The sequence below is a fragment of the Nannobrachium achirus genome, assembly GCF_963921795.1.
Source record: "Nannobrachium achirus genome assembly, chromosome: 20".
Classification (NCBI taxonomy): domain Eukaryota; kingdom Metazoa; phylum Chordata; class Actinopteri; order Myctophiformes; family Myctophidae; genus Nannobrachium; species Nannobrachium achirus.
This window is the reverse complement of record NC_137827.1, coordinates 40,333,061-40,359,321: the sequence shown is the minus strand read 5'-3', so window position 1 is coordinate 40,359,321 and position 26,261 is coordinate 40,333,061. Positions and strand designations below refer to the sequence as shown.

Below are 26,261 nucleotides of genomic sequence, written 5' to 3'. Positions count from 1 at the left end.
GAAGCACTGCATTTTCCTGTTGCGTTCATAACATTAATGCCTCCCATGTCATTCTCAGCTCTGAGATCTACAGGCTGAACCTGGAACAAGGGCGCTTCCTTAACTCCCTTCAGACTGATGCTGCGTAAGTAATGTGTTATGTGTTTTCTCCCTGGTGAAGACCGAAGGTAGTGCCATGATGTTGGTACTTTTTATTTTAGGGGAACTAGACATTAGTACTTTTGTTTCTCCAATGTGGTTAAAACGGGCAAGAATGTCTTCTTGCGTACCATGTACCTCCCTTCAGATGCAAACTAGAAAGAATACGGAAGGCATTTAATGTAGATAAAACTTCATCTCCACAACGCCGCCTTCAGTAATATATTATATGGTGGTTATGCTTGCCAGCTATGCTTGATGAAAAAGTACTTTCTGAGAGTACTGGTAATCCCTCTGACTGTGAAATGGAGAACATTTATAGACGATGGAGCCGCCAAGACATCACTAGAAGAAACTTGAGTAGTGCTCGCTCGCATCCTCTTAACCACATTCTGGGGCCAAACATTTGGTCGTGAAGACATTCAGCTTGGAGGGAAAAAAGGAGTGGACAAAATATGGAGCCCTGTGAAATAATTAATTCCATTCATTTGGCATGAATAGTGGTATAAATGAATAAAACAGAACTGTTTGGTTGATTCCATAGCCAGACAATCACAGAATAAAATCTTTAGTATTCCTTTAGCTGGAAATAATGACCTGATTTAATTAGTTTGAAAAGTGTCTCTACTAAAGGTAACGTGTTTCCCTTCTTTCTCTTGTCTGCCAGAGAGCACAACTGCTGTGACATCAACCCTGTGCATCACCTGTTTGCTACAGGAACCATAGAGGTGAGAGATAAAACTATGTTAAATGATCAGGCACGAGCAAAACACCCGCGACAGACACAGTGATTAGGGTGACCATACGTCCTCTTTTGCCCGGACATGTCCTCTTTTAGGGGGCTGTCCGGCCGGTCCGGGGGGGTTTTATAAATTCCTTCAAATGTCCGGGGTTTCGCGCATATCACAGTTTAAGCACGGACATTTACAATGCACGTTCAATGGTTCTTTTGGAAACACACTGTGAGAGGCGCTAACCCCGGAACGTGTATTATTCATACTACTCTCTGCCTGCGATCCCTCCCTCCCTCAGCCTGTATCGCTTTCAGATCAGAGGCAGAGCAGAGCAGAGCTCTGCAGCAGATCGCGCAGCGCAGAGCCAAACGAACTGCAAACGCTATTAATGCTCACTCCCTCAGCAACTGTGTTTACATTGGTGAAGGAATCTTGCCTGCTATTCCCTCAATCCTGGTCTAAAAATGACGGGAGACGGCTCTACGGATGCGTATCGGCGAGGCGAAGGTGCTCGCGACGACCGCGGCTTTCAATCACTGATGAAATGCACAAAAAGTGCGAGTGACCAACATTGAGAAGCAGAGCGTTCTGTCAGCAAAGCTAGTAGTCTTCTGTGTCCATTTAGGCATTTACAATTATAAAAGTTCTGCTTCAAGCCCATAACACTGCAAAGTAGCTTACAAGACAGTCTGTGCGAGGTGAGAGCTCTTCTGCTAACTAAATTGACAGAATCTTTTCTACAACCTTGTAAAGCAGAAGATACGGCGGTTTGAATAATGGGCTACCTCTCTTTTATTTAAGTTACACAGCTGAACGTTCATACAGGAGACAAAAGGCATACTTTATCAGTGGATCTCTAGATTTGTAAAGGGTCCAATTGGAACCCCCTCAAAATTGAATACATAATAGGCTATTAGTGGTATAGGGCATAATTGAGCGGTAAACTAGTAATAGAAAAAAAAAAATCGGGGAAAAATTATATATATATATATATATATATATATATATATATATATATATATATATATATGCCGGGTAGAGTGTCCTCTTTTTGGATTTTCAGAATATGGTCACCCTAACAGTGATAATACTTTTCCGTCTGCAGTGTCCGTGTGCCTGCGTGTGTCGTGCACATGCCTAATGATAATTTTCCCCTCTGTGTTTTTCTATCTGCTGTTCAGGGAAGGGTAGAATGCTGGGACCCTCGCGTCCGGAATCGAGTGGGCATGCTGGACTGTGCCCTGAACAGCGTGACGGAAGGAACAGAGTAAGTGCAAGTCACACAGAGATGTAATGTGATACCGTTGGTTTATGGATACACAGAGGCAGTCTGACCGCTTCATAGTTAGTCTGGTTGCCCCTGCAGGGCAACCTACCAGGCTATAATAGTACTTGTCCGACTTTATTCTTTCCATCTTTCAAAAGATTCTTTTTTTTTGCCACGCTACTCCTCCCACAGTTTTGGTGGCACGCACTTGGGCCATATTATGTCAAATCGACCGGCTTCAACGGGACACATCTGGGTGCCACTGCCTTTTGCTAAGAAATACGCTTGACATACAGTAGGCCCTATAGCAACCACACTAACTAAAGTTTTCAACGGGGGAGATGATCAGAGGAACAGAGTTTTACCACCATTATTAGGATGAGGACTGAAGAATGGATAGATTTTCTCAGTGAAGGTGCAGCCAGTGAAAGAGTAGAGATGATCTCTGGTCACCACATCATAAAAGGAGACCAGACCTGCCTCATAATACACAAACACTCCCACTTTCTGGAGCTTCCGTTTTGCAATATCGGACATCCCTACTTACAATAGAAAGACAGTGTTAAACAGTGCTTCACAAAAACCTACTAGACTTCCTGGTTTGTGTTTTGGTTTGTGTTATGAGTTACGGTTAATGGTTTGGTTGAGCACAAAGGGTTCCAAGTAGGGTTCCCAGTTCGAATCCGGGCTCCCCCTGAGTTAGTGTCGAAGAGTCCTTGAGCAAGACTCTGAACCCCTAGTTGCTCCCGATGAGTAGGTTGGTGCCTTGCATGGTTTCCTCCGCCATCGGTGTATGAATGTGTGTGTGTGAATGGGTGAATGTAATGCACAATCTATGTAAAGCGCCTTGGATAAAAGCGCTATATAAATGCACCATTTACCATTTTATTTACCATTTCGGTTGTTTCTGATTGTGTTTACGCCCATAGGGTGCAAGGTCTGCCTTCAGTCACCGCTCTCAAGTTTAACGGCTCCCTCAGCATGGCAGTGGGCACCAGCACGGGACAGGTCAGCCAAGGAGCTTGCTCAATCTTAAAGCCGATATAAGTCGTTTTATGCTGACATAAGCAGATCTTTTGGTGGCACATTTATTTGTATTTATTTTATATTCAGACAGCCAACAATGCTCCCTAAAGAAATCTAGTCTCTATGACACTTCTAGGGGCCACAGTCTGCCTCCAAAACTATTATTTTATCTGTGAGAAGCTCTGACATTGGTCACTTCTGTTGTCAGCAGAAAACTGCTTTATATCAGCTCCAACGGCATAACCCAGAGGTCTTCAACAAATCTTTGTGTGATAGGATCATTCTTTTAAATGAACGACCTCGCATCTCTATTCTGAGGAGAACTTTGGCCGAAAATAGCAGATCTACAAGCTCTCAACTCGCGAGGCGTTGAGAGCTTGTAGATCGGCTATTTTCAGCAAATATGGTTGTTGTAGAGGTAAAAAAAAAAGAGCAGACCAAGTACTGAGTGATACAAAGTATTGACAATTTAAGTGGTTAAATGTCTGAAAAAACCTATTAACATGAATCCAACATAGGCTGACGAGAGTGCTGTCAAACAAGTCTACAAATCTATCTACAAAATCGATGAAAATCAGCAACACAATTTTATACAACATGTAGAGGGGTCCTTGGCCTGAAAACGTTGAACGTAGCTGGCATAACCAATATAGCCCTGATTTGACCTGTGAATTCCTCTGGAGTTGACGTTTGTCTGTCGCACCGGCTCGCAGATTCTCCTCTACGACCTGCGCTCAAATCGCCCTATACTGGTCAAGGACCACTACTACGACCTGCCAATCAAGTCCATCAACTTCAACGAGCAGATGGACCTCGTCCTCTCCGCTGACGCCAAGATCCTCAAGATGTGGCACAAAGACACTGTAAGACACGATGACATCACAGCAACACAAATGTTAACATAACAATGTCATTATTCATCATGAAGAATAGATCTACAGGATTTTGCCTTAAAGGAGTAGTTCACCCCCAAAACGACTTTTCTTCTATTGATTGGAGACTTGAGATCAATAATATTTTTAGTTTTTTTGTCGCATTCTCAAGACCAAAAATTGATTTGATTAAATGTACCCCCATTGATTACAGATGGGGACCCGAATCGATTCGGAACGATTCGGGGGTTCCATGGGTGTTCCATTTTTATTATTATTATTTTTTTTTTCTTCAAATTTTTGTCTTAGGAATGCGACAAAAAACAACAAATATTATTGAACTCAAGTCTCCATGGCGTGAGTAATCAATAGAAAAAAAGTCATTTTGGGGGTGAACTACTCCTTTAAGTTGGTGACAGTGGTGCAGGACCATACCGGCATAGATATTGTCACCTGGGTACATATGTACACACAAAAAGTATTGCTGCATTTATTGAAATAAGCGATTGAAAGGTAAAACAATGGTTTATTTAATAAAAAATGTATCCATATCAACAAATCAGAAACAATAGCTGTCAAGCCATTGGCTCTTAAGCACATATTAATCACACATGGAATGAGGACATCCAACACTCATCATGACTTGTAGAAAGGCATGTGGCATTATGATGATGATAAGTAACGAGAGAGAATCAAATCAAGACGTTTTTGTTTATTATGTGTCACTAATCTATACAAGTACAAGCACGACGAGTGACGATAAAGCTTGTTACCATTATATCTCTTCCTGACTTTCATGCATTTACATGGTAATAATACTTTATTTCTATTATTTCAGGGGAAAGCATTCTCCTCCATTGAGCCTCAGTCTAATATCAATGACGTGTGCGTATACCCCAAGTCAGGTGAGTTCAAACACCACCAGCCTTCTGCTTGTTTGTGATAGGGTGCAGTTTTAAAACACTCACTTCTACCTCTGGGTGGCGCCAACTTATAACAGACTGACGCCTTTGTGCCGTTCCTTTGGCTATGTTTGGTTCACTTGGTTTATGTAGCTTGTTTTAAATACTGAAGTGGCTGTTTACTGTGTAGTGGAAACCGTCACATGCTTCTGAACCTGTCTGAAGTAATGCAGCTAATCTAGTTTTGTGTGCAATCCTAAACTTTTATAGCCATTTGATTTAGTTGAGTTTTTAGACATAATATTATGTTGTTGGCCCATAATGGACACCTTTTTGTGTGATGAAATGGGGTGTAACTAAAGATTTAAGAGATCGACATATGAAATGTTCTTCAAATAATATAAAAAAACAGATTTATTTTTGTATTGTTCATTGGTCTATTTACATGCTGTGAAGGTTCTTTGCAACAATTACTTCATGTCATTTTTTGACACATAGATTCAGTGTCCTTATGTTGTATTCTTAATTATCTTGCTAAATTAGGCCTAGAAATGATTGAATGCTTTAACCAGTGAAACATAGCAGATATACAAGCTCACAGCGCGGCACCGAGTGCCGCGCTGCGAGCTTGTAGATCTGCTATTTTTGAAAAAGTCGTGAAAATGTGTGCAAAGATTTGAATATATGTATTTTCAAAGCGAACGTTTGTAACTCAAATTTTGCTTCTGGGTGGTCCCTGGAACTAAATATTTTGAGATGGGGGTCCGTGGCCAAATAAATATCATTTTGTGGGTCCTTCACGTGAAAAGGTTTGAGAACCACTGACATAGTAGTCTCTCAAGAACAGACTAACTGAGCTCCAGTTGAGTGAAAAGGACCTTTTCTTTGACGATGGCTGGCCAGATTGCTGACATAGAAACATAGGTTTTTCAAAAAACCTTAGAAGAATTCAAAAGACACTTATAGAATCGTGTCAAAATTCTAATTTTCACGATTTTTCAAAAATAGCAGATCTACAAGCTCGCAGTGCGGCACTCGGTGCCGCGCTGTGAGCTTGTATATCTGCTATTTTTCAATAGTTAAAGCATAAAATAATGATACACAAAATGTGTACCCGTTCTAAATGGGTTAATACATGGAACGTGGCACATGGAGTTAATCCTACGTAGCAGTTAATGTATCCTATTTGAGTCCTATGTAATCAGGGTAGGAAAGTTTGGGCCCTATCTTGCGCGCCACCTTACCTCTTATCCCTAAACCTTTTTTATTGTTCAAATAGCCGATCTACAAGCTCACATCATGTCGATGTAGATCAGCTAATTGAACTATTTCAAAATGTTTTTCAAAATAGTAAAATATGGCCAACAGTTTTAGGCATAAGGGGTAAGGTAGGACCCTTACTCTTTAGTTCAGGTTGCTGCTAGATCACTTCCACTCAGGTTGCAGGTAAATTACCTTTGTTCAACAGGACGAGAACATTAGCCTATAAATGGTCATTTAGTTGTTGAAATGATCTAATCTGTAAGTGGCAAAAGTATGTGACCCTCTAGGACAGGGGTTCCCAAACTTTTTTGTCTCAGGGCACCCCATCATTTTTTTTAAATCCGAGGCACCCCATTATAATTTTCACTCCCAGCACCTTATATTTATAGCATATCATCGTTGTCGGGTGGAAACCTTGTATGTCCAAAACTCGTTTTGTATTTATCATCTATAAAATGTACTAAACTAGTGAACGACTCGCGATGCGAGGCGTTGTGTGCTTGTAGATCGGCTGTTTTCACTAGTTTTGTGCGACAGAGGTCTCTGCCTGACAGTGACGATATTTTAGCGATTATGTTGCGAGGAAAACATTGAGATAACAGCCATTTTGGTTAGAACTGACTGAAAATAACTTTGTAATTCAAGTTTAAAATTATACTACATTTTTTTTAAGTGTCCAAATAAATTCCAAATATTATCAAATGATCTCGCGGCACCCCTGGACTGCCGTCGCGGCACCCCAGGGTGCCCCGTCACCCACTTTGAAAACCCCTGCTCTAGGATTAGAAGTTAATTTGAAGGTGGAGTCGAGCAACAGTTGACAGTGTACAACTGGCAAATATCATGACCACACTGCAGCAGGTGAACCTACATAAGGAATTAACAGGGATTACCTAGGACACATCACCATTCTGCATACTATGTTGTGAATTTGTGACTCTACTACACACCACACACGTTAGGGCTGATGGTATGAAACATAGGGAAAACTCAAAAAGGTGGGCAGGACAACAGTGATATTATTTATAGAAGCAGCAATTAAAGTCCTCATAACTCGCTGCATTCTCAACCAGTTTGTTTTTTCCTAATCTCTCAAGACAGCTGCCGTAAACATGTAGTATTGTTGTTAGTAGAAATAAACACAGAAGCACCTTTGAGGAAGTGAACTAAGAAAGGGGAGGGAACGAGCCAAAAAGGGAGGCAAAAGGCTTTTTTTGTTTTTTTACCGAATGGGTTCCCAGATGTATTTATTTTTCAGGCATGTAGTTATGTTATAGATAGTTTAGTATCTTAAATCGACCGTAACAGCGATGGCTATAAAATAGAAACAAATAAAAAATATGTTTTAGTCTTGGGTGCTTCTATACAACTCATATTTCTTGCAGTGGATGCAGTGGTGGTATGGCATGCTGCCCTGCATAATATGGGGGCGGCGCTGACATCCCAGTGGCTAATGAGGTGTCTATGTATTTATGTCTATGGTTGGAACCCCATTGTTGTTTTGCCCACCTTTGTTACTTATCCTGTGTGTGTGTTAATGATTCATACCAGAGGTGGTGAACAGGGTCAAAACAACAAATTGTATAATTTTGGTATGCAGAATCATGGCGAGTCCTGGTAATTCTTGTTCTTGCTCTTTTTGTTGGTTCACCTGCTGCAATTTTGATCCTCATTTTGTTTGGACACTTACAGCTGGTCCATTTGGTTCCATACATGCATGTGGTACATTCTCTGAATTATGGCAGGCCTTGAAATGGAAACAGTTTGAGAACCACTGCTTTTGTTTATTTTGGCAGAAATAATAGAAAACTCTAAAGGGTTCACAAACTCTCAAAGCACTACTGCTGTTTAGTGTAACGCCAACACACACACACACACACACACACACACACACACACACACACACACACACACACACACACACACACACACACACACACACACACACCGAAATAGGACATCCACATAATGGCCTGTTTCCTGTGAAAGCGGCTGGCTGAGATGACAGTCATATCAGACACTACAAAACATCAGCCGACGTTTCAACAGGTGGCTCGTGTCAGATTTCCCGCTTCGCCTACTAACTTTATACGACTGGAAATGGAGCAGATGGAACGGAACTAGGTTCCATTTTAGACTAGACTTATTAATATCCTTCCTGACTTTGTTTTGCTTCCCGTCTCGTTTCACAGGTATGCTTTTCACTGCCATGGAAGACCCCAAAATGAACACATTTTACGTCCCGGTGAGTTCTGATTCTGCAGAGAGACAATAGACAGTCTACAAGCTCACGACTAGGAATGGGACGATATGAACATGTCATGTCATATCATGATTATTGTGACAAAATAAATCGCGATTTAAGATATTATCGCGATAATCAAAATCCATTATCCTGGGGCGGAACATTTGCCCCAAAAAAAGCCAATCTACAAGCTCACGTCGCGTTGCAGCGCATTGTGAGCTTGTAGATCGGCTATTTTTTGGCAAAGACATTTGATAGAGAGTGAAAAGTATCAAGTCTATCAAGTACGTATATTATAATTCTCTTTTACCAATAGAAGGTTTAAATGGTAGCGGATATGCAGCTTGGCAAATAAAAGCTGAATTGATCCCAGTGCATGACGGAGGACGATATCACGATAAATTAAATCTCCACGATACGATTATCGTGAGTGTTTTTTTATCACGATATACGATAATATCGCGTATCGTCCCATCCCTACTCAAGACATGTTGCATCATGCATTGCATAAAGTAGAAAATCATTTGTATTGAGTGTTGCAGCCAGGACCTCATTGGAAACAAGTAGCTCCTATGGTTTACGAGAAAAAGTTTTATTACACTTCTATGTGTATATCCTGGGTTCAAGTTCTGTCGTGTTTAACTTGTATATCTTTCACCACAATTGAATGAAATTAGTAACCTTTCATAACGAACATCAATGCCAAACGTGTCGTGCAGCCATTAAACAGAGGTTAAAAGGTATGTGTAGGCCTAGTAGCTGTGTCTTTTTTGGGGCCTGTGTAGTGTTCATTTAGCCTAGTTCCAGACCCTGAATCGCTAGCCACACCCCTTTACATTTTTATTTTATGTCAATTCAGGCTGAGTGTCAGGCTAGGGTTAATTTTTAAGCGATTAATATTATTATTGTTGTTATTATCATTTTTAAAAACGTATTAATCAACAAAGTAATCAATAGACTGCATCATTGCTAAGACAATGTGTGATTGTCGCAGGAACTGTTGATTTTGACAGCAAATTTCAATTTAGTTTGTTGTATTTTGGTCACATGAAATGTTTTAGTTGACTAACATTTTTGTCTAGTCATCATAGCTTAGTTTTCGCCAGTGAAAAAAGGTAGTCGACAATCATTTTTGGTCATAGTTTTAGAAATGAACACTGGTCGCCGGCCTATTTGATTCTTTCACGTGACACCATCCGTCCACACGTGGCACGAGCAATGTGTGGGATTATAGCGCCACACATCTTGTAAATGAATAGTGTTTGGGGACCCTGTCGTCTTCAGGGATCTGCCCTTGTGGGTGTCTCACATCACATGTTCTCCTACTGTGTACATCTTCCTTAGAGACAGACATGTGTACACAGTCAACTAGACGTTGTTTGGGGTAAATGCCTTCATTTCAGATATGAAAGGCACGCTTAGGCTGGATTTAGGATGTCCTCGTCTGGCTTAGGGAGTCGTCACACTTTTTTTCCCCTTTCCTCTCTGAGGAGTTAACAATAATCCTGGCATTCACTGGGTAGTGCGGTGCTGATTGCAAAACTACCATCCCGCCTGCATTCAGATCCAAATTTCCATATAATTTTCCTAAACCTATACCCTTTTGGGTGGCTCTGGGTCTGGGTTCAAACTTGTCTCTTGGCTTACCTATTATCTTTAATGTGTCTTTCCAGCACGCAACATCAAAGCTCTAGGCGTATCTTACACTTTACGCTTTGACTCCTGAAACACAGCTGCTCGTCTCTCTTGGGTTATTTGGGAATTTTGTCCGCTATCTGTTGAACAGTGATTACGCCAAACAATGTTAAAGGCCATTGGGTTCTGTCAGACTTTGCCCTCAGACTTAGAGAGAGGGAGAGAAAGAGAACCATGAATTGGGATGACTGGTACTACAATCCAATCCAGGTTTATATTTTGTTGGAACCGAAATTAACAGATATGCAAGCTCAATGCTACAGACATGTCAGCTTGTTATATCGGCATTTTTTGTGACCCTGGAAGCCTTAAGCATAGTTCAGACCAATGATTTCACGATGAGTCAAAACCATCTTGAGTTGAGTTACAACTGTACTTGGAACACATTTTTCTGTGTACACCAAATCTCTTTGCCAAAAATAACAATCTACAAGTTCACAACACGTTGCAATGTGGCGTGTTGTGAGCTTGTAGATCTGTTATTTTTGGTGAATGTTCTCCCGCCCCAGAATAAGGACACTGGGGTTCAAGTGTTTAAAACCATTGCTTTTTCTTTACACATCCTGACCACTGTGAAGGCATGCTCAGGCATTGTATTGTCTGTGACGTAGGGGTGCAACAGTTAATTGAACTGATCGATAAAATATATATATATTTTTTTAAATGGCTACAAGCTTACAAGTGCATATGCTGTTTTTGCTATTTTTGTGCGATACTGAAAGTATTAAAAAAAAGCTTTAATAATATTCGTTGATAAAGTTAGTTCGATTTATTTTGCAAAAACTGTGCTTATTCTATCAAAAAACAGGACAACATAAAATAATTGCTAAGAAAATAATCTAATTAGGAGCAGGAACCCTACTGTGAGGTAGGGTTGTTCGATTAATCGATTTTTAATCGTAACCCGGTTTTTTTCCTTTGGAAGATTTAAAAAAATGGAAATCGTAAAATCGATTTTCACTTTAATTAGGGAAATTCTTACTCATTGGAGCCTTGCACGCGCAAAAAGTACACAGCCCCGTCCTCCTAAAGCAGGACGACAAGGTCCGACACCAAATTAATACTACTTTCTATCTGATGTGTAATTTCTTTGATGCGCGTTTAGCGCACGTCTGACTGAGCAGAGTTCACCAGCGCACTGCGCTCACTCGCGATGGTTCAAGCAGCAAACAGAACAAAACGCTGCTGAGCTGGTAAACTTAGTTACTTGTTGTAGTTTGAAAGAAGCTTATTAATTCTGTGTTACCCACCTACTGACTGTAGTCTACTCCTAGTCCTACTGTCCCTGTCACTGTGTTAATTTTGCGTCGGGAAGCGAAGCGCTTCGCCTCCGTTTACAATCAGTCAACATCTCCGTGCATGAGTGGTGCAGGGCAGGGGCGTAGCCAGGAATTACATTTTGGTAGGCGAAATGCCTACCAAAATGCCTCACCAGCCTCCAAGAGCTGGCTTGTTTTGGCTGTTTTGTCACTCACTATTGATAATGAAACACTAAGGACGCTAAGTTGTATGTGATTGTTGCACAACTAAAGTTATTATTATTAATACCCTTATTGTTTTATTGCATTTTGCTATTTGGCTATATAAAAAAAATCAAAAAATGAAACAATAATGAAAAAAAAAACATTTCCTTGCATTTTTTAAATGAAAACAAAATAGTTGAAACAATGTATTATTCTTTTAACAAAAAATCGAAATCGAAATCGAAAATCGGGATTTCAGAGAAAATAATCGAGATTTTATTTTTTGGCCATATCGAACAACCCTACTGTGAGGACATGCTCAGGCAGTGCATTTACTTTGAAGACATGCCCAGGCAGTGCATTCACTGAGAAGACATGCCCAGGCAATGCCTTTGTCAGGCAGCCACAGAACACACTTAAATCACTTAACCTTTGTGGTGCATGTGCTCGCTCACACAGACACCACATCACCATGGAATCTCTTGAATACCAGCGGCATTTGTGCTGCCATGTGACTTTTCTGTATTATATTTTTTCTTTTTCAAAGTAGCTTTTGCAGCAGCTGCTTTGCTTAAACCTCTTCCAATGTGAAGTACTTGGTACTGTATCTTGCAAAGCAAGAGGAACTAGAAAAGGTGCTCTTCTGAGCACAGGTCTCCGCCAGGTCGGGAATGTTAATAAAAAAGGGTCGCATTTGTTCCTCAGCGTGGATGTGTCGCGGTGAGTCGCTTCTCACGGCGGCTCAGTGACTCGTAGCTTTCTAACCGCTGCGGTGAGATAGTTCTCACCTAAAAGTGGAGTATGCATGTGCCTTTAGGGTCCATTTGAAATTAAAGCTTTTGAGAACTGTGCTACACCAAGGGTCTTCAACGGGGGTCCGGACCCCAGTCTAGGGGGTCCTCAGAGTTACTACAGGGGGTCCTCCAAATCTTTGTGTGATAGAAACCTTTTTTCTCCTTTTTTATATTAATCACTTGAACCCTAGTGTCCATATTCTGAGAACTTTCGCCAAACATAGCAGATCTACAAGCTCACAACGCCTCGCAGCGCAAGGCGTTGTGAGCTTGTAGATCGGCTATTTTCAGCAAAGAGGTTTGTTGTAGAGGGGGGAAAAAAGAGCACACTAAGTACAGAGTGAAAGGTCAAGTTTATTATGTATTGACGGTTCAAGTGGTTGAATATCTGAAAACAAAAATTGACATGAATTCAAAATATTCTGATGATTGTGCTGTCAAAGGATTAAACTATATGGAATCTATGAAAAGGTTGTTGGGGTTCCTGCTTCATCTCTCTCTCAACTAAAGGGTCCTTGGCCTGAAAACGTTGAAGACCCCAGTGCTCTACTACTGTATATGGAACAGAGACCTGCGAAGGAAGAGGCCCAATTACTTTCCAATATGGCTGCTGTGCATAGAGCCTATTATGTCATGTAATATTGGCGTGACATAATAGTATTGTGTGGATGTATTCAATCATGACACTATAATGTATTCATGACAAATAAGTGCTCCCGTTGTGCAAGGGCCTTTACAGGTCAAAAATAGCTTGTCAACATTACGTATATTATGTATTGTGTTTTATATGCTGTAATCAGGGCGTACTTGAAAAAGAGCTTGCTCTCAATGGGCTTCCCTGCATAAAGGAAAAAGAAAGAAAAGAATACAATAAAAGTTCAGGTGGGGAAAACGGTTGATTTAAAAGGTGTTGGGTAATGCATTATTGGAAGCACATGCTGCACTGGGCAAGGTGGAAGAAATCCAACTAAACCAGTACACTTAATGTTTGTGCACTGTGGAGTAATATGCCTCATCAATGATTAACTAGGAAATCTATCCCCCCCCCAAAAAAATTGGGTTATCAGTACTAGACTTGTTAGTTTTCCAGCAGAAGTCCTCTCTTTCTCAAACTAAAATGAAGATTGTGTGCTAGCATCGCATTAGCATTCAGTGCCTCATTCTTACTGTAAACTTGTGTTCAGAGACCATCCCTGTGGGTTTTCCATGGGCGGGAACGGCCAACAGAGCTCTCGGTGTCCGAGCCTGTCGACAATAAATGTACGGAGGCGGGGCCTTTTCGGGACTTTTCGAGAAAACAGAAAAAAAAAATCCAGACATTCTAAGAATTCCCCGTCTTTTTTTGGATACAATGCCCCCCACTGTTTATGTGGGGGAGCTACTCAAGAGCCTGACTTCTGACCCAGTTTGTACCTGCCACATCATCAGAAACGAGGCGACCGTCCTGATCCTGGATCGGGCGCTCCCTCCCCTGAAAAAGCCTTTGTAAAAGGCCGCCCGACGCCCGTGGGAACTTGGCTTTCACAGGAGCGGCAAGTCCTTAACCCCGAAAGACGGGATCAGGACACTGGAGTGAAATTCATCCGTGTTGCAGTTAACACAGTTTACATCAACACAATCTAGGTTATGTTACATTAGATTATCTGTCCCATTGTTACCGTCTGTATGGATGTCTGGAAATACAGTGTTTCACTTCCTTCATGTTGGCTGCGGGAAGAGAGTATTTTCTGTGACATGACGAGGGCAGACGGATTACATAATTACGCTCGAAATCCGAGCAGGCCAGGACTCACACTGAGTTGTTTGTTTTGTGTGTGTGTGTGTGTGTGTGTGTCAGGGACGTGCAGAGAATGTTAGAGAGGCAGGGCTGAAATTTCTAAAAGGGGCTTTTGGTGGAAATATCTAAAATAGCAGACATCCAAGCTCACGACGCGCCGCGCTGTGACGCGTTGTGAGTTTGGAGGTTGGCTATTTTTGGTGCGTGATACCACACTGACTAAACATAATCAAGTCATTACTGGAGATGTGGTGTACGGCATGGATTTCCACACAGAGGGCAATTCTTTCCATTCAAGTTCACAAGAGTTTAGACAAGGCAATTCTCTTGAATGCTGCCTTCAGGTACAGCATGGAAACATAACAACTGCATTCATGATCTGGAGAGGGCAATTTTTACAGACTGATAAAAGGGCAGGGGCTCAAGCCCCCTCTGATTGCGACCATGAGAAATGTTGCAGCTTGTCAGTCAGTCAATCTATGGGTTGGTTACCTCGTCACTGTGACATCACAGGTGACATCAACCATGTAAAAGTCCATATATAGGTATCCCTTTTATGCCCATATATGAAGATTTCTGATGTCATCAATCCAAGGCCCTAACTGGCCCAAGAGCCTGCTTTACTCAGTATAGTATGCTTTACTCATATAGTATGGGCATTCCCAGATGATGCCCTGTTAGGGTACCCCCTTATGCCCATATATGGAGATCCCCAGGCATCAAAACCAGGCCCTAACTTGCCAAGGCCCTGCTTGGCTTTACTAATTAACATACGTTTTATGCCCATACAGCATATGGAGATCCTGTCCCAATGTCATCAATATTAAGGACATATCTGGGAATGCCCATATTTGGTAATGCCCATATATGGGCATGTTTCGACATAACATTGTTGGCTATCATGCAGGGGTCTCCATATATGGGTAACTGGTCCGACATACATCACTGGCCAGATGGCCAAGAATTGTCGCGTCTTACGTGTGTGTGTGACTGTACTGTGTGTGTGTGTGTGTGTGTTTCTAGGCCCTTGGCCCTGCTCCTCGATGGTGCTCCTTCCTGGACCAAATGACGGAGGAGCTGGAAGAGAGCCCAGAGAGCACCGTCTACGACGACTACAAGTTTGTCACGCGCAGGGACCTGGAAAACCTGGGTGAGCCATTAACCTTCCACAGCTACCGCGCGGTCCCCGCCCGCCAACAGACTGTCTTGTCCTTTCCGAGGCAGGCAGTGCCCGCCCGCCCGCCCGCCTGGCGGTCCATCCATCTCGTCTCGTCCTTTATTTAAGCAGACAGCGGTAACGGATAGAGGGAGGATCACAGTACAGACAGAGAGAGAGAGAGAGAGAGAGAGACTTGAAACCTGGCTCGCGCGGTGGGAGCCTTGATTTTTGGCTTTAACTTCTCCGGAGGCCCGACCACGCCATGCAGTCGCTGCTTTTTTTTCTTTTTTGTCCCGGAAAGAATGAATGAACAGGGGTCGGTCTTAACCTTTTTTTTTTTTTTTTTTTTTGCCGCCTCTGGGGTTAGCGCAGGCGGCTAGACGGCCTAAGTAGAGACCCGGGGAAGGTTTTGAGAGGTTTTAGGTAAGGGTGGGGATATTGGAGGGGGGGGGGGAGGAGGGGGTGAACAGTACAAGGGTTGAATGAACATGGGAATGCAGTCTCAGCAGTAAAGAGATCAAGTGACGAGGAGAGAGGCGGTTGGCTGGCGGGGGAATAAAAGGGGAGGAGGTGCGCGGCAGGGGAACGGGGGGAGGTGGGGGGGGGGGGGGGCTGGAGGAGGGAGTCGGCTTACAGCAGCTGTGTGTGTGTGTGTGTGCGCTGTGGTCCCTGTTATGTAACGCACGGGTGTGGATAAGAGTCGAGATTCCCCGGGTAACACAAGGGCTCTCCTTCCAGTTAGAACACACACACACACTCTCTGACATGCTTTTATGGAGGAGCGCGCTCTCATGACCTCTTTATCTCACCTCACGCTACTTTTCTCTGGGCCCTTTCTTTGTTTGTTGTCCTCACAAAATAGTACACACGACCTTGCATGCCAAGTAGGCCTGTTACAAGTATTACATAATCGCCTAATCGCTAAATTATTTGATCATTCTTCTGCCATTATCATTTCCACGTTGAAAAAGGGTCATATAAGAATAGTGGAAATAGCAGAATCTACAAGCTATAAGCGTGGCACGTAGAGATCTGTTTAGAGCTTGTAGATCAGCTATTGATGTTTTCATTTCACTATAAAAGTATAAAATAAAAAGAGCTCAAGTATTAAAATATCATGCAATACAGTGTATATATATATATTTTTTTTCTTTTAATCCTGTGTTTTTGAATGCTTCCTTTTGGGTTTATCATTTTGTCATCAGGTTTGACTCACCTGGTGGGTTCATCTCTGCTGAGAGCCTACATGCATGGCTTCTTCATGGACATGAGATTGTACCACAAGGTGTGACACACTCCACTCCCTTTCATCTAGCATTAAACTAGATCATACATTTCTCAATGAATTATAGTATTGAGACTATTAACTGTATCATACATTTCTCAATTAAAACCAGTTAAGTGTTGATGTAGTAGGTAGCTAGGCACTGCTGCTGGAACGTGAAAAGAACATCTGTCTCTGACGGCGCCGTTTTGTTTGGCTGCAGGTCAAAACCATGGCGAATCCTTTTGCGTACGAGGAATACCGCAAGGATAAGATCCGCCAGAAGATTGAAGAGTCCAGAGCCCACAGAGTTCAGATTAAGGTGAGAGATGAAAATGTCTTGTGCTCTTATTAGTACTGGGCAATTCACCCGAAAATGATATCCAAACCCATATTTAGAACCAAGAACCAACTCTTTTTCTTTATTTATTATTATTTTTTCATATACTGGCTAATCTACAGTTATAATATTTTTTTTTATAATCGTCTAAAGCATGGGTCTTCAACAGGGGGTCTGGGACCCCTAGGGGGTCCTCAGAGTTACTATAGGGGGTCCTCCAAATCTTTGAGTGATGGAGTTTTTCCCCTCCTTTTTTATATTCTATAATATATCCATATGCATATATCCAATAGCAGATCTACAAGCTCACAACGCCTCGCAGCACGATGCGTTGTGAGCTTGTAGATCGGCTATTTTTGGCAAAGAGCTTTGGTGTAGAGGGGAAAAAGAGCAGACTAAGTACAGACTGAAAGCTTAAGTTTATTAAGTATTGACGGTTCAAGTGGTTAAATATCTGAAAACACAAATTGACATGAATCCAAAAAACCCTGATAATTGTGCTTTCAAACATTGAAACTATATGGAATCTATGAAGAGGTTGTGGGGGTCCCTGCTTCATCTGTCTCTAAAATGTTGAAGACCCCCGGTCTAAATGGATTATTCTGATTAACCACGTAACCCTGTATTATAATTGCACACAAAAATAGGCCCGGCCGCCGGCATGTTGGTCAAGGCACCCTAGGCTGCAATGCCTTCGAGTCATGTTGCCCTGCCCTAGCTGTTAGAATCTATCTCGTCCATCAACATTTACTGAAAATCCAGTTTTATATCCACTCCTAGATATACCCCAAAACCTCAAATTGTACACTACAAATGTACCCAAGCTCTTTGAAACCGTTATCTCCAGATCTGTAAATCTGCTTTCTATGAAACCTTATGTAACTGTTTGCTCTTTTGATTGTGACATAATGTAATTGCTGCCCCTGCCGCACACCCACCCTTCTTCTGTTCACCTACTGTTGCACTGACAATGTAGATGTTCACCTACTGTTCGACTGACAATGTAGTTGGGGGATCAGAAAAGTATGTCAGCAAGTAATACAATATCAGAATGTTCATCGATTCCTTGTTTAGCATTTAGTCAAATAATGTTAGCTTGAGCTCAGTGAGATAATCGTTGTTCCCATCTCTAGGGTCCCATGACTTTTCAAGAGGGATGGTGATGCAATCATCAATATGCATTAGTTCTCAAGTTACTTTATACTTTGCCTTTTGATTGTGTTATATACTTTGCCTTTTGATTGTGTTATAAAAATAGCCTAACTACAAGCTTGTAGGTCAGCAATTTTTGAGGGAGAAAAGTTACATATTTTTGTTGTATGTGTGTGATCTCTTTCATGCTGGGTTAGTGATTTTTTCCCCCTTCTCAATAAGACAAACCTTGTTGATGGTGGTAGAGACTAACTTTCCAACATGGTCATTGTCCCAATGTTCATTTGGTTGACTAAAACTATGACTAGAAATGTTCATCGAAAACCCTTTTCACTGACGAAAACGAAATAAAAACTAATTTATGATGTTGATGATGTGGCTAAATATACAGAAATGTTGTCAACAAATAAAAACTAGACTAAAATGTTAGGCAGGGAGTATTGTACAAGAGATCCAATAGAACTAAGACGAGTCATTTTACATTTGGCTGTGTTTGTGTGTCATGCTTCGAAAATAGCTGATCTACAAACGCGTTGTAGATCGGCTATCTCGGCACATAACCAATATAAATCAAGTATTATGACACCACCAAGGCCTGCCAAAATACAGTTTAGTCAAGTAAATCGACTTATCGACTTATCAACTGTAGAAATATTTCAGATGACCAAAATAGGACTGAATGGAACTTTATTCAAAAGACACTGACTGAAACTTTTATCAAAATGAGCTGTCATAATTAACCCTGCATTGTCCAAACTCACTGTTTTCTCCTGACTGACACAGGCGCTGCCTAAGGTGAACAAGGAACTGGCCCTCAAGCTGATGGAGGAAGGAGACAACGAAGCCGAGTTGGCCCAAAGGAAGAGGAAGGGCAAGGTATGAACATGTATGGTTCTGGTTCCCAAACACTGGGCCGGGACCAAGCCCCCAGAACCCCGCTAGAGCTTTTGCCTGGTGGTCAAACAAACCTGGGATAGCAGTTAAAACGCTACTGCTCGTGCGAATGCTACTGCGTACCCTAGTGCACCTGCTCGGTGCTCAAGACTTCCCCACAATTGGCCTCCTTTTCGGTGCCAATAGAGGTACTTCCGACAGTCTTCCGGGTGCTTCAAACGCCACTGAGCAACTTTCATTGAATGAATAATAGAATAGAATAGAATAGAAGTATAAACTCTGTTTTCACTAGTTTGGGTCCTGAGGAAGCAAATTTCTCTTTTGGGTTGCGATTTAAATAAGTTTGGGAATCGTTGTAGAGCAATGGTTATCAAACGTGTCAAGGAGTCAAGGACCCCCAGTATCAGTGCCACGGGCCCCCAATCTGAAAATATTTTGTGCAAAGGACCCCTAGAAGATTACATTTAAATTACAATTTCCAATTTCCTTTCAAGATAAAATAAATAAAATAGCAGATGTATCTCACAAGCTCTTGTCACTTTGAGAACCACCAGTGTACAGGTGCAACAGTTAGAATGGAACTAATCGATTTATTCAGTTATAGTATTAGAGACATACAGTATATATTATGTGCGCCGTATGAGTGTGTTCAAAGAGGCTTCTATTTAGAGAGAGTTGGGACTACCCCTCATAAAAAGATTATTAACTGAGGTGATTGGAAGATTGAAAGGGACCCGCAAATTGTACCCTTTTTGGGAAGGAAGAATAAAAAAAAAAGCCCATCACAGAAGTTCACAGCTGAGCGTTTTTTTTTTTTTTTTTTAAGATTTGTTTTTTGGGCTTTTATGCCTTTATTGGATAGTACAGTAGACTGACAGGAAACGGGGGGGAGAGATGGGGAGAGACATGCGGCAAAGTTCGTCCGGATCGGGAATCGAACCGGCGCCGCCGCCAGGCATCATTGCCTATTTGGTATGCGCTTAGACCAGTAGGCCACCGGGCACCCCTTATTCAACCACTTAAGGTTGCTTTATACTAGGGATGTTAATCGACGCATTATTGCCGAATCGACGCGTCGCGGCCGAAAATCGACGCGTCGATCGACTTTTTTCACTTTTTTTTTTCGCTAAGCAGCAGCTGAGAGGAGAGCAGCACAACGGCGCATTACTTTAAACAACACAACGTATGCTGCACCCATCAGAACTTGCATCAAAGCCCTAATAATAATGATAATACATAATTGCTCTTCCTTGTTAGCATGGAGTCTGTTCTCTAGAGACTAGAAGCGGAGTGACAATAAGTCCATGGAACGTGCGGGAGCGCTGACCGCTCGCTCTCATATATCCCCGGTGTGTCGCATTAACGTTAACGACGAGTAGTGTGGTTTGTGATCATCGCACACAACGGCGACGCTGCCATTAACAAGCGAGCTTTCGTGTCAAGCGTGCATGCAGAGGCAGGAGGTAAACAAAAGCATCCAGTCCATAGAGATACAGTCAGGCAAGTCAGCGCGCACTGCTATGACGCGCACATCAGCACGGTCCAGCAGTGTTTCTCAACCAGTAGTCCGCGGACCTGACTAGCGCCGCATGCATGCGAATGCACAACACATGCAGGCGGCATGCACTCGTCTCCGACACAGACAGACACACACACACACACACACACACACACACACACACACACACACACACACACACACGGTCCTCTCACATATGGAAAACATTAACGCTTATAACGTTTTTGAACGATTAAAACCTTTTTTGGGGGAAAAACTTTTGAAAAATAAAAAAATATATATATTTTTCGACTTTTCGACTCGTACTTTTTGAGTCGCGGTGAGCGTGAGTCGATCGACGCGTCGATTTCCGATTTTTTTTCACATCCCTACTTTATACACTTAAATACTTATAAAAGGTCAACATCATGTCGCATTGCTTTGCGCCACGTTTCGAGCTTGTAGATCTGCTAACTTTTAATGCTTTTGTGTGACGCTGTGGTATGATCAAGTAGGGCACTTAACTTTCCGAAAACCCTCCCTCTCACCCTCTGGCAGGCGGTCCCCAGCATCCTGGGCGACGACCGTTTCCAGGTGATGTTCGAGAACCCCGACTACCAGGTGGACGAGCAGAGCGAGGAGTTCCGCCTGCTCAACCCCATCGTGTCCAAGGTGGGCGACAAGAGGAGGAAGAAGCTGCGACTGCTCGCCCAGCAGGCTGCCGACGCACAGAAGGTGAACCAAAACACTTCCTTCTCATAGTTTCTTTTAAAATATATTTTATTTTAACCCATTAAAGGAGTAGTTCACCCCCAAAATGACTTTTTTTCTATTGATTACTCATGCCATGGAGAGTAGAGTTCAATAATATTTTTTGTTTTTTGTCACATTCCTAAGACAAAGATTTGATTCGAGTTAATTTACCCCCATTGATTCCGGATGGGGACCCATTTCGAAACGGGTCCCCATCCGGAACGAATGGGGGTAAATGCATTTTTGTCCTAGGAATGCGACAAAAAACTAAAAATATTATTGAACTCTAGTCTCCATGGCGTGACTAATCAATAGAAAAAAAGTCATTTTGGGGTTGAACTACTCCTTTAAGACCGGAGTCGTGTTATTACGCATTATTACTTTAACTATTATTTTATGCTTTAACTATTAAAAGATTGCAGATATACAAGATCTGCACGCTGTGTGTGAGCTTGTAGATCTGCTATTTAAAAAAATCTCGAAGTGTCCTCTAAATCCTTCTAACGTTTTTTGAAAAACACATGTTTCTATGTCAGTGGTGCTCAAACCTTTTCATGTCAAGGACCCCCAAAATGATATGTATTTGGCCACGGACCCCCATCTCAAACTATTTAGTTCCAGCGACCCCCAGAAGCTAAATTTGAGTTACAATGAGTTACAAATGTGTTAAAAAGAAGATACATCAAAGATTTGCAAAAGATTTCACGATTTTTCAAAAATAGCAGATCTACAATCTTGCAGCGGGGCACTCGGTGCCGCGCTGTGAGCTTGTATATCTGCTATTTTTCAGTAGCTAAAGTATAAAATAATTCCATGTCTTAATGGCTTAAATTATTGTCTTAACAATATTGTTTGTTTGTTTTTTCTCCAGGCCGCTGAAGAGGCAGAGGAGCCCGAGGGACGCGCCAGCTCGGAGGAGGAGAGCTCTGACGACGACGACAAGGCCTGGGTGGAGGAGGTGCGCGAGCAGCGCCGCCAGCTGCACCAGGAGGACTACGAGCGGCGGCAGCAGCAGAGGAAGGCAGACCGCGACACCGTCCTGCTGGGCTCCGCCTCTGGAGGCGGAGCCTCGGCGGCTCAGGGCAAGGCGGCGGCGGCGGCCGGCAGCGAGCCACGCTTCTACCAGATCAAGGCCGGCGAGGAGTTCCGCAGCTTCGCCGACGTGGCCCGCAAGCAGAAGCTGCAGAAGTAAGAGAGACAATTTGCGGCGTTGACTGTTAATCGAACAATGGATTTTTTTACCTTTCAATATGGGACAGCATCTGTGTCATAGATTTATTTTATAGAATGCTTTACCCCCTTTTATTTATACAAATGTGACAAGTTTTTTTCAGAGAGCTGTTTGAATTTAGAAGACATTTTTAACCACTCAGCATTCATATTCCGGGATGCATTTTGAGCTTGTCGATCTGCTATTTTCTGCAAAGATATTTACATTAATTCCACTGTGGTCGAGGTTTGTGTAGTTCATTTGCCATGATATAGCAACATTTCTTCAATAGTTGCTCCAAAGATTAAGAACAGATGGTCCAAAATAATCTCCCCGTTGAGTTACATTGACAATGATGTCACTGAATCCTCATAATTGGCGTTGCTGCGTGATATACTGTACATGAGCCATGTGATTGCATCACAGCGAGTTCAAAGAGTGTCGCGATTCTCTCTTTCAAGGGCTCTGTGCTGTATTGGGTGTAAAGTGAGTATGTTGTGTTTGTCAGGGCTTCTCTGGAGGAGCGTCTGCAGATGGAGCAGAACTCTGGAACCAGCAACATGGCGGACACTGCTATCGGCAGCAAGCAGCTCACCTTCACCCTCAGAAAGGTGAGTGGCTCACGTGTGTTTTACTTGTGGACTTTGTCGTCACGACATCCAAATTCTTTGGAAAATGTCCACCTCACCTCCATGCTCCAGCGCCTCTTTCTCTCCTCCTTCGTTCCCCTACGTTCCGCAATACACCACTGAATACCGTCCAAGCGAAACCACTTTGTGATGCCAGGTACACCCACAAAATACTGAGTGTTCAACTCTTTGATTGCCAAAGTTAATGCTGTCTCTACTACTCCGATATTATTTTAAAGCCCATTCAATCTCAAGTCGATGACGTCCATACCACAATATGTATCTATAAATGTCCACACAGAGATTTGTTGATGATGGTCTGAGGATCGAAACGTCCACTCTCTGTGTCACTTTATTTCACCATGTCACTTGTTGCACCTGTAAGTAAAAGACTATATTCTTTGCATCCAAATAGCCCCAATGTTCAAGTGCGAGCCTTTTTGTCTTTAATGCACTTTCATGCTGGCCTCTCATCTTCAGCCCTAGTAAGCCTTTGGAAACCTCTCTACCCTTTTTGTATACGAGGAATAAAAAATATTTATATAACAAACAAAAAAAGGATCCTCGATTAATCGATTAACCTACATGAGCAAGATCGGTTATTGGTTCTAAATATCGGTTTCAATATATATCTCTGATAGGTTGCCCTCAGCCCTAGCGATAGTTGTGACTAGGGACAATAGGAAAATTGTGCCCAAAGAATTTGCGATTTACGATATCGCGATAATCAAAATATCCCCAACATCCATTATGCTGGTGCAGAACATTTGCCAAAGAAAATAGCTACAAACTCACAACGCGTTGCGATGAGACACATTGTGATCTTATAGATCTTGAGCTTATAGACCGGCAATTTTTTTTGGCAAAGAGGTTTGGTAGAGAGTGGGAAAAGGGGGGGGGGGTTTAAGTGGTACCAGATATGCAGCTTGACTAAAGGGAAGTGATAACAGTGCATGACAGAGGACGAATTTAAATCTCCACGATACGATTATTGCGAGTGTTTTTTATCACTATAAAACGAAAATAACGACCCATCCCTAGTTGTGACAGGCCTATATGCGTAGTAACGTGACTTTTTGCGACTCCCCCCTCAGTCGGAGCAGCAGCAGAGGCAGCAGCAGGCGGAGCGAGAGCACCATGAGGAGAGGAGGAAACTGCGGCGCTCGGCCGGACACCTCGACAGCAGCCGGGGAGGTCGCGGGAGAGGTCGGGGAGGCTGGGGGGGGAGAGGAGGAGGAGGGAGAGGGGGAGGAGGAGGGAGAGGGGGAGGAGGGAGAGGAGGAGGTGGTAGAGGAGGAGGTGGTAGAGGAGGAGGTGGTGGCAGAGGGAGGGGTCGCTACTGAGGAGCACCGGACGACCGTAAAACTGTACCAAACCAGTGGTTGTCGAACTCATCAATTTCAAGGATCCTCCCCCGCCAATAACTCTTGAGAGTGTAACGAATGGAACCAAGTGGACCCTTACGGGTCAAAAGGATGTCACATTGTCACAGGATCTGAAGGAGATCACTGGGCCCAGCGGATACCTATAGTGACCCACTTCAGCAGATCTGCAAAATTCTCAACGCCCACATGGATTCACTTCAGTGGATTGACCGGAATTCAGTTCTTCTTCAGGGGAGAGTGGAAGACGTGTCCAAACTGTGCGACAACCAACGCAAAGAACAGGAGAATCTCGCGTGACATTTGGCTGATTTTGAGCGAACAACTACTATTGTGATTTTTAACATACGGGTCCATTTGGTTCCATTCGTTACACTCCCAGAGTTACCCATCTGCAAGGGTCAATATGGAACCCTGAGGGTCACTGAACTAAACCTCCCCTGACCCCCACCCACCCACTGTCTGTCTGTCTGTCTGTCTGTCTGTACAAAACCTGGGTAATGACTAAGTGTGAGCCACGTGAGGTCAAAGCCTCGGCTGCAAAGCCCGTCTTTATGGTTGAGCCTAAGGACCGGCAGTGGTCAAGACGGCCACGACGGGCCGCGTCCTGGGTGGGCTTGGCTGCGTAACGCCGACTGTTCTGTGAAGAAGAAAGGTTTTGTGTCTCAATGATGCGTGTTTTGTGAAAGAAAATATATTTTTACGGCTTGGCTCTGTAGGAAGCTAACCGTCAAGAGATATGTATTTGTGTGCCAAATTTCGTTTTCTGCAAACAAATTATGTTCCATATTTTGGGGGAAATATTTAACTTTAATTTGACTAATAATAACAATGGAAGTCGATGGCAGTCGAAATGAGCTGAAACTTTGCCCATATATAGGAAGTAACATATCAGTCTGTATATTTTCTTAAACTTTCTACACCATGCAGTGTATTTCTGTTAAACAAACACACACACACACACACACACACACACACACACGCCTGTATTTGTATACGTGTATGGATGGCCTAAGATTGGCCTATGCTTAAGAATCCATGGCCCATATTGCTCATTATGAAAGGAGAGGAGCTGGACAAATTTAAGGACACGATCCCCTTCCACCAAACGTCCATAAGGTCTCAATTAGGTTTGCAACAGTTATTGGAATTAATCGATTTAATCAATTGTTAAAATGTGTGTGTGTGTGTGGGGGGCATGCCATTATCGGTGAAAAGTAAAAAACTAAATTAAAATAGCCAATAGCTTGTGTGAGCTTGTAGATCTGCCGTTTCGATTAGTTGATTAATCGATAGACTAATCGCTAAGAAGATAATGCATAGTTGCAGCCCTAATCTCCATGGCATCTTCCCTGAGAGAAGGTTGAACAAGATCAAGAACCCCTACTGGCCACACAATAAAGATGATTTTCTATAATGAGGAAAAAGAAGAATCCCTTCTTTTCGCTCGATCCAGGCAAGAAGATTACAAGCAAAGGTTGAATTTTGTTTGAAGAGACCCTTCAAAGTGACTCATAAATAAATAAATATGGGCGGTAGGCCTACATACATACATACATACACTCACATGCAAATACATTTGCACGTATGTACAGTGAAAAATACCCACACAACTCTTCTTTATTTTAATTTTTTCAACTTTTGTCTTTGTTTGTATTGTAAATTGTTCTGTCTAAACGGGATAACTATAAATTTGTATTTGGTACAACTCTGTTGTTTGTTTTTATTGGCATATGCTTTAAGGCAGTGGTTCTCAACCTTTTCAGGCCACGAACCCCAAAGTAATCATATTTTAACTGGGGAC

General features: G+C 42.6%; 1 protein-coding gene across 1 annotated transcript in view; it reads left to right on the top strand.

Moving 5' to 3' along the window:
- nol10 (nucleolar protein 10) overlaps positions 1–24,418 on the top strand; it is a gene marked incomplete at its 3' end in the record, with an annotated part of 28,806 nt that extends 4,388 nt beyond the window's left edge. Inside the window, exons 7-21 of the mRNA XM_080750512.1 lie at positions 59–124; positions 806–866; positions 2,054–2,139; positions 3,069–3,147; positions 3,879–4,028; positions 4,876–4,942; positions 8,395–8,447; positions 15,200–15,326; positions 16,541–16,620; positions 16,823–16,921; positions 18,875–18,967; positions 21,042–21,218; positions 22,108–22,424; positions 22,955–23,057; positions 24,170–24,418. Coding sequence (XP_080606638.1) covers positions 59–124; positions 806–866; positions 2,054–2,139; positions 3,069–3,147; positions 3,879–4,028; positions 4,876–4,942; positions 8,395–8,447; positions 15,200–15,326; positions 16,541–16,620; positions 16,823–16,921; positions 18,875–18,967; positions 21,042–21,218; positions 22,108–22,424; positions 22,955–23,057; positions 24,170–24,418 — 1,807 coding nt within the window. The remainder of the gene's footprint in view (positions 1–58; positions 125–805; positions 867–2,053; positions 2,140–3,068; positions 3,148–3,878; positions 4,029–4,875; positions 4,943–8,394; positions 8,448–15,199; positions 15,327–16,540; positions 16,621–16,822; positions 16,922–18,874; positions 18,968–21,041; positions 21,219–22,107; positions 22,425–22,954; positions 23,058–24,169) is intronic.
- Between the last annotated feature and the right edge of the window lie 1,843 nt (positions 24,419–26,261).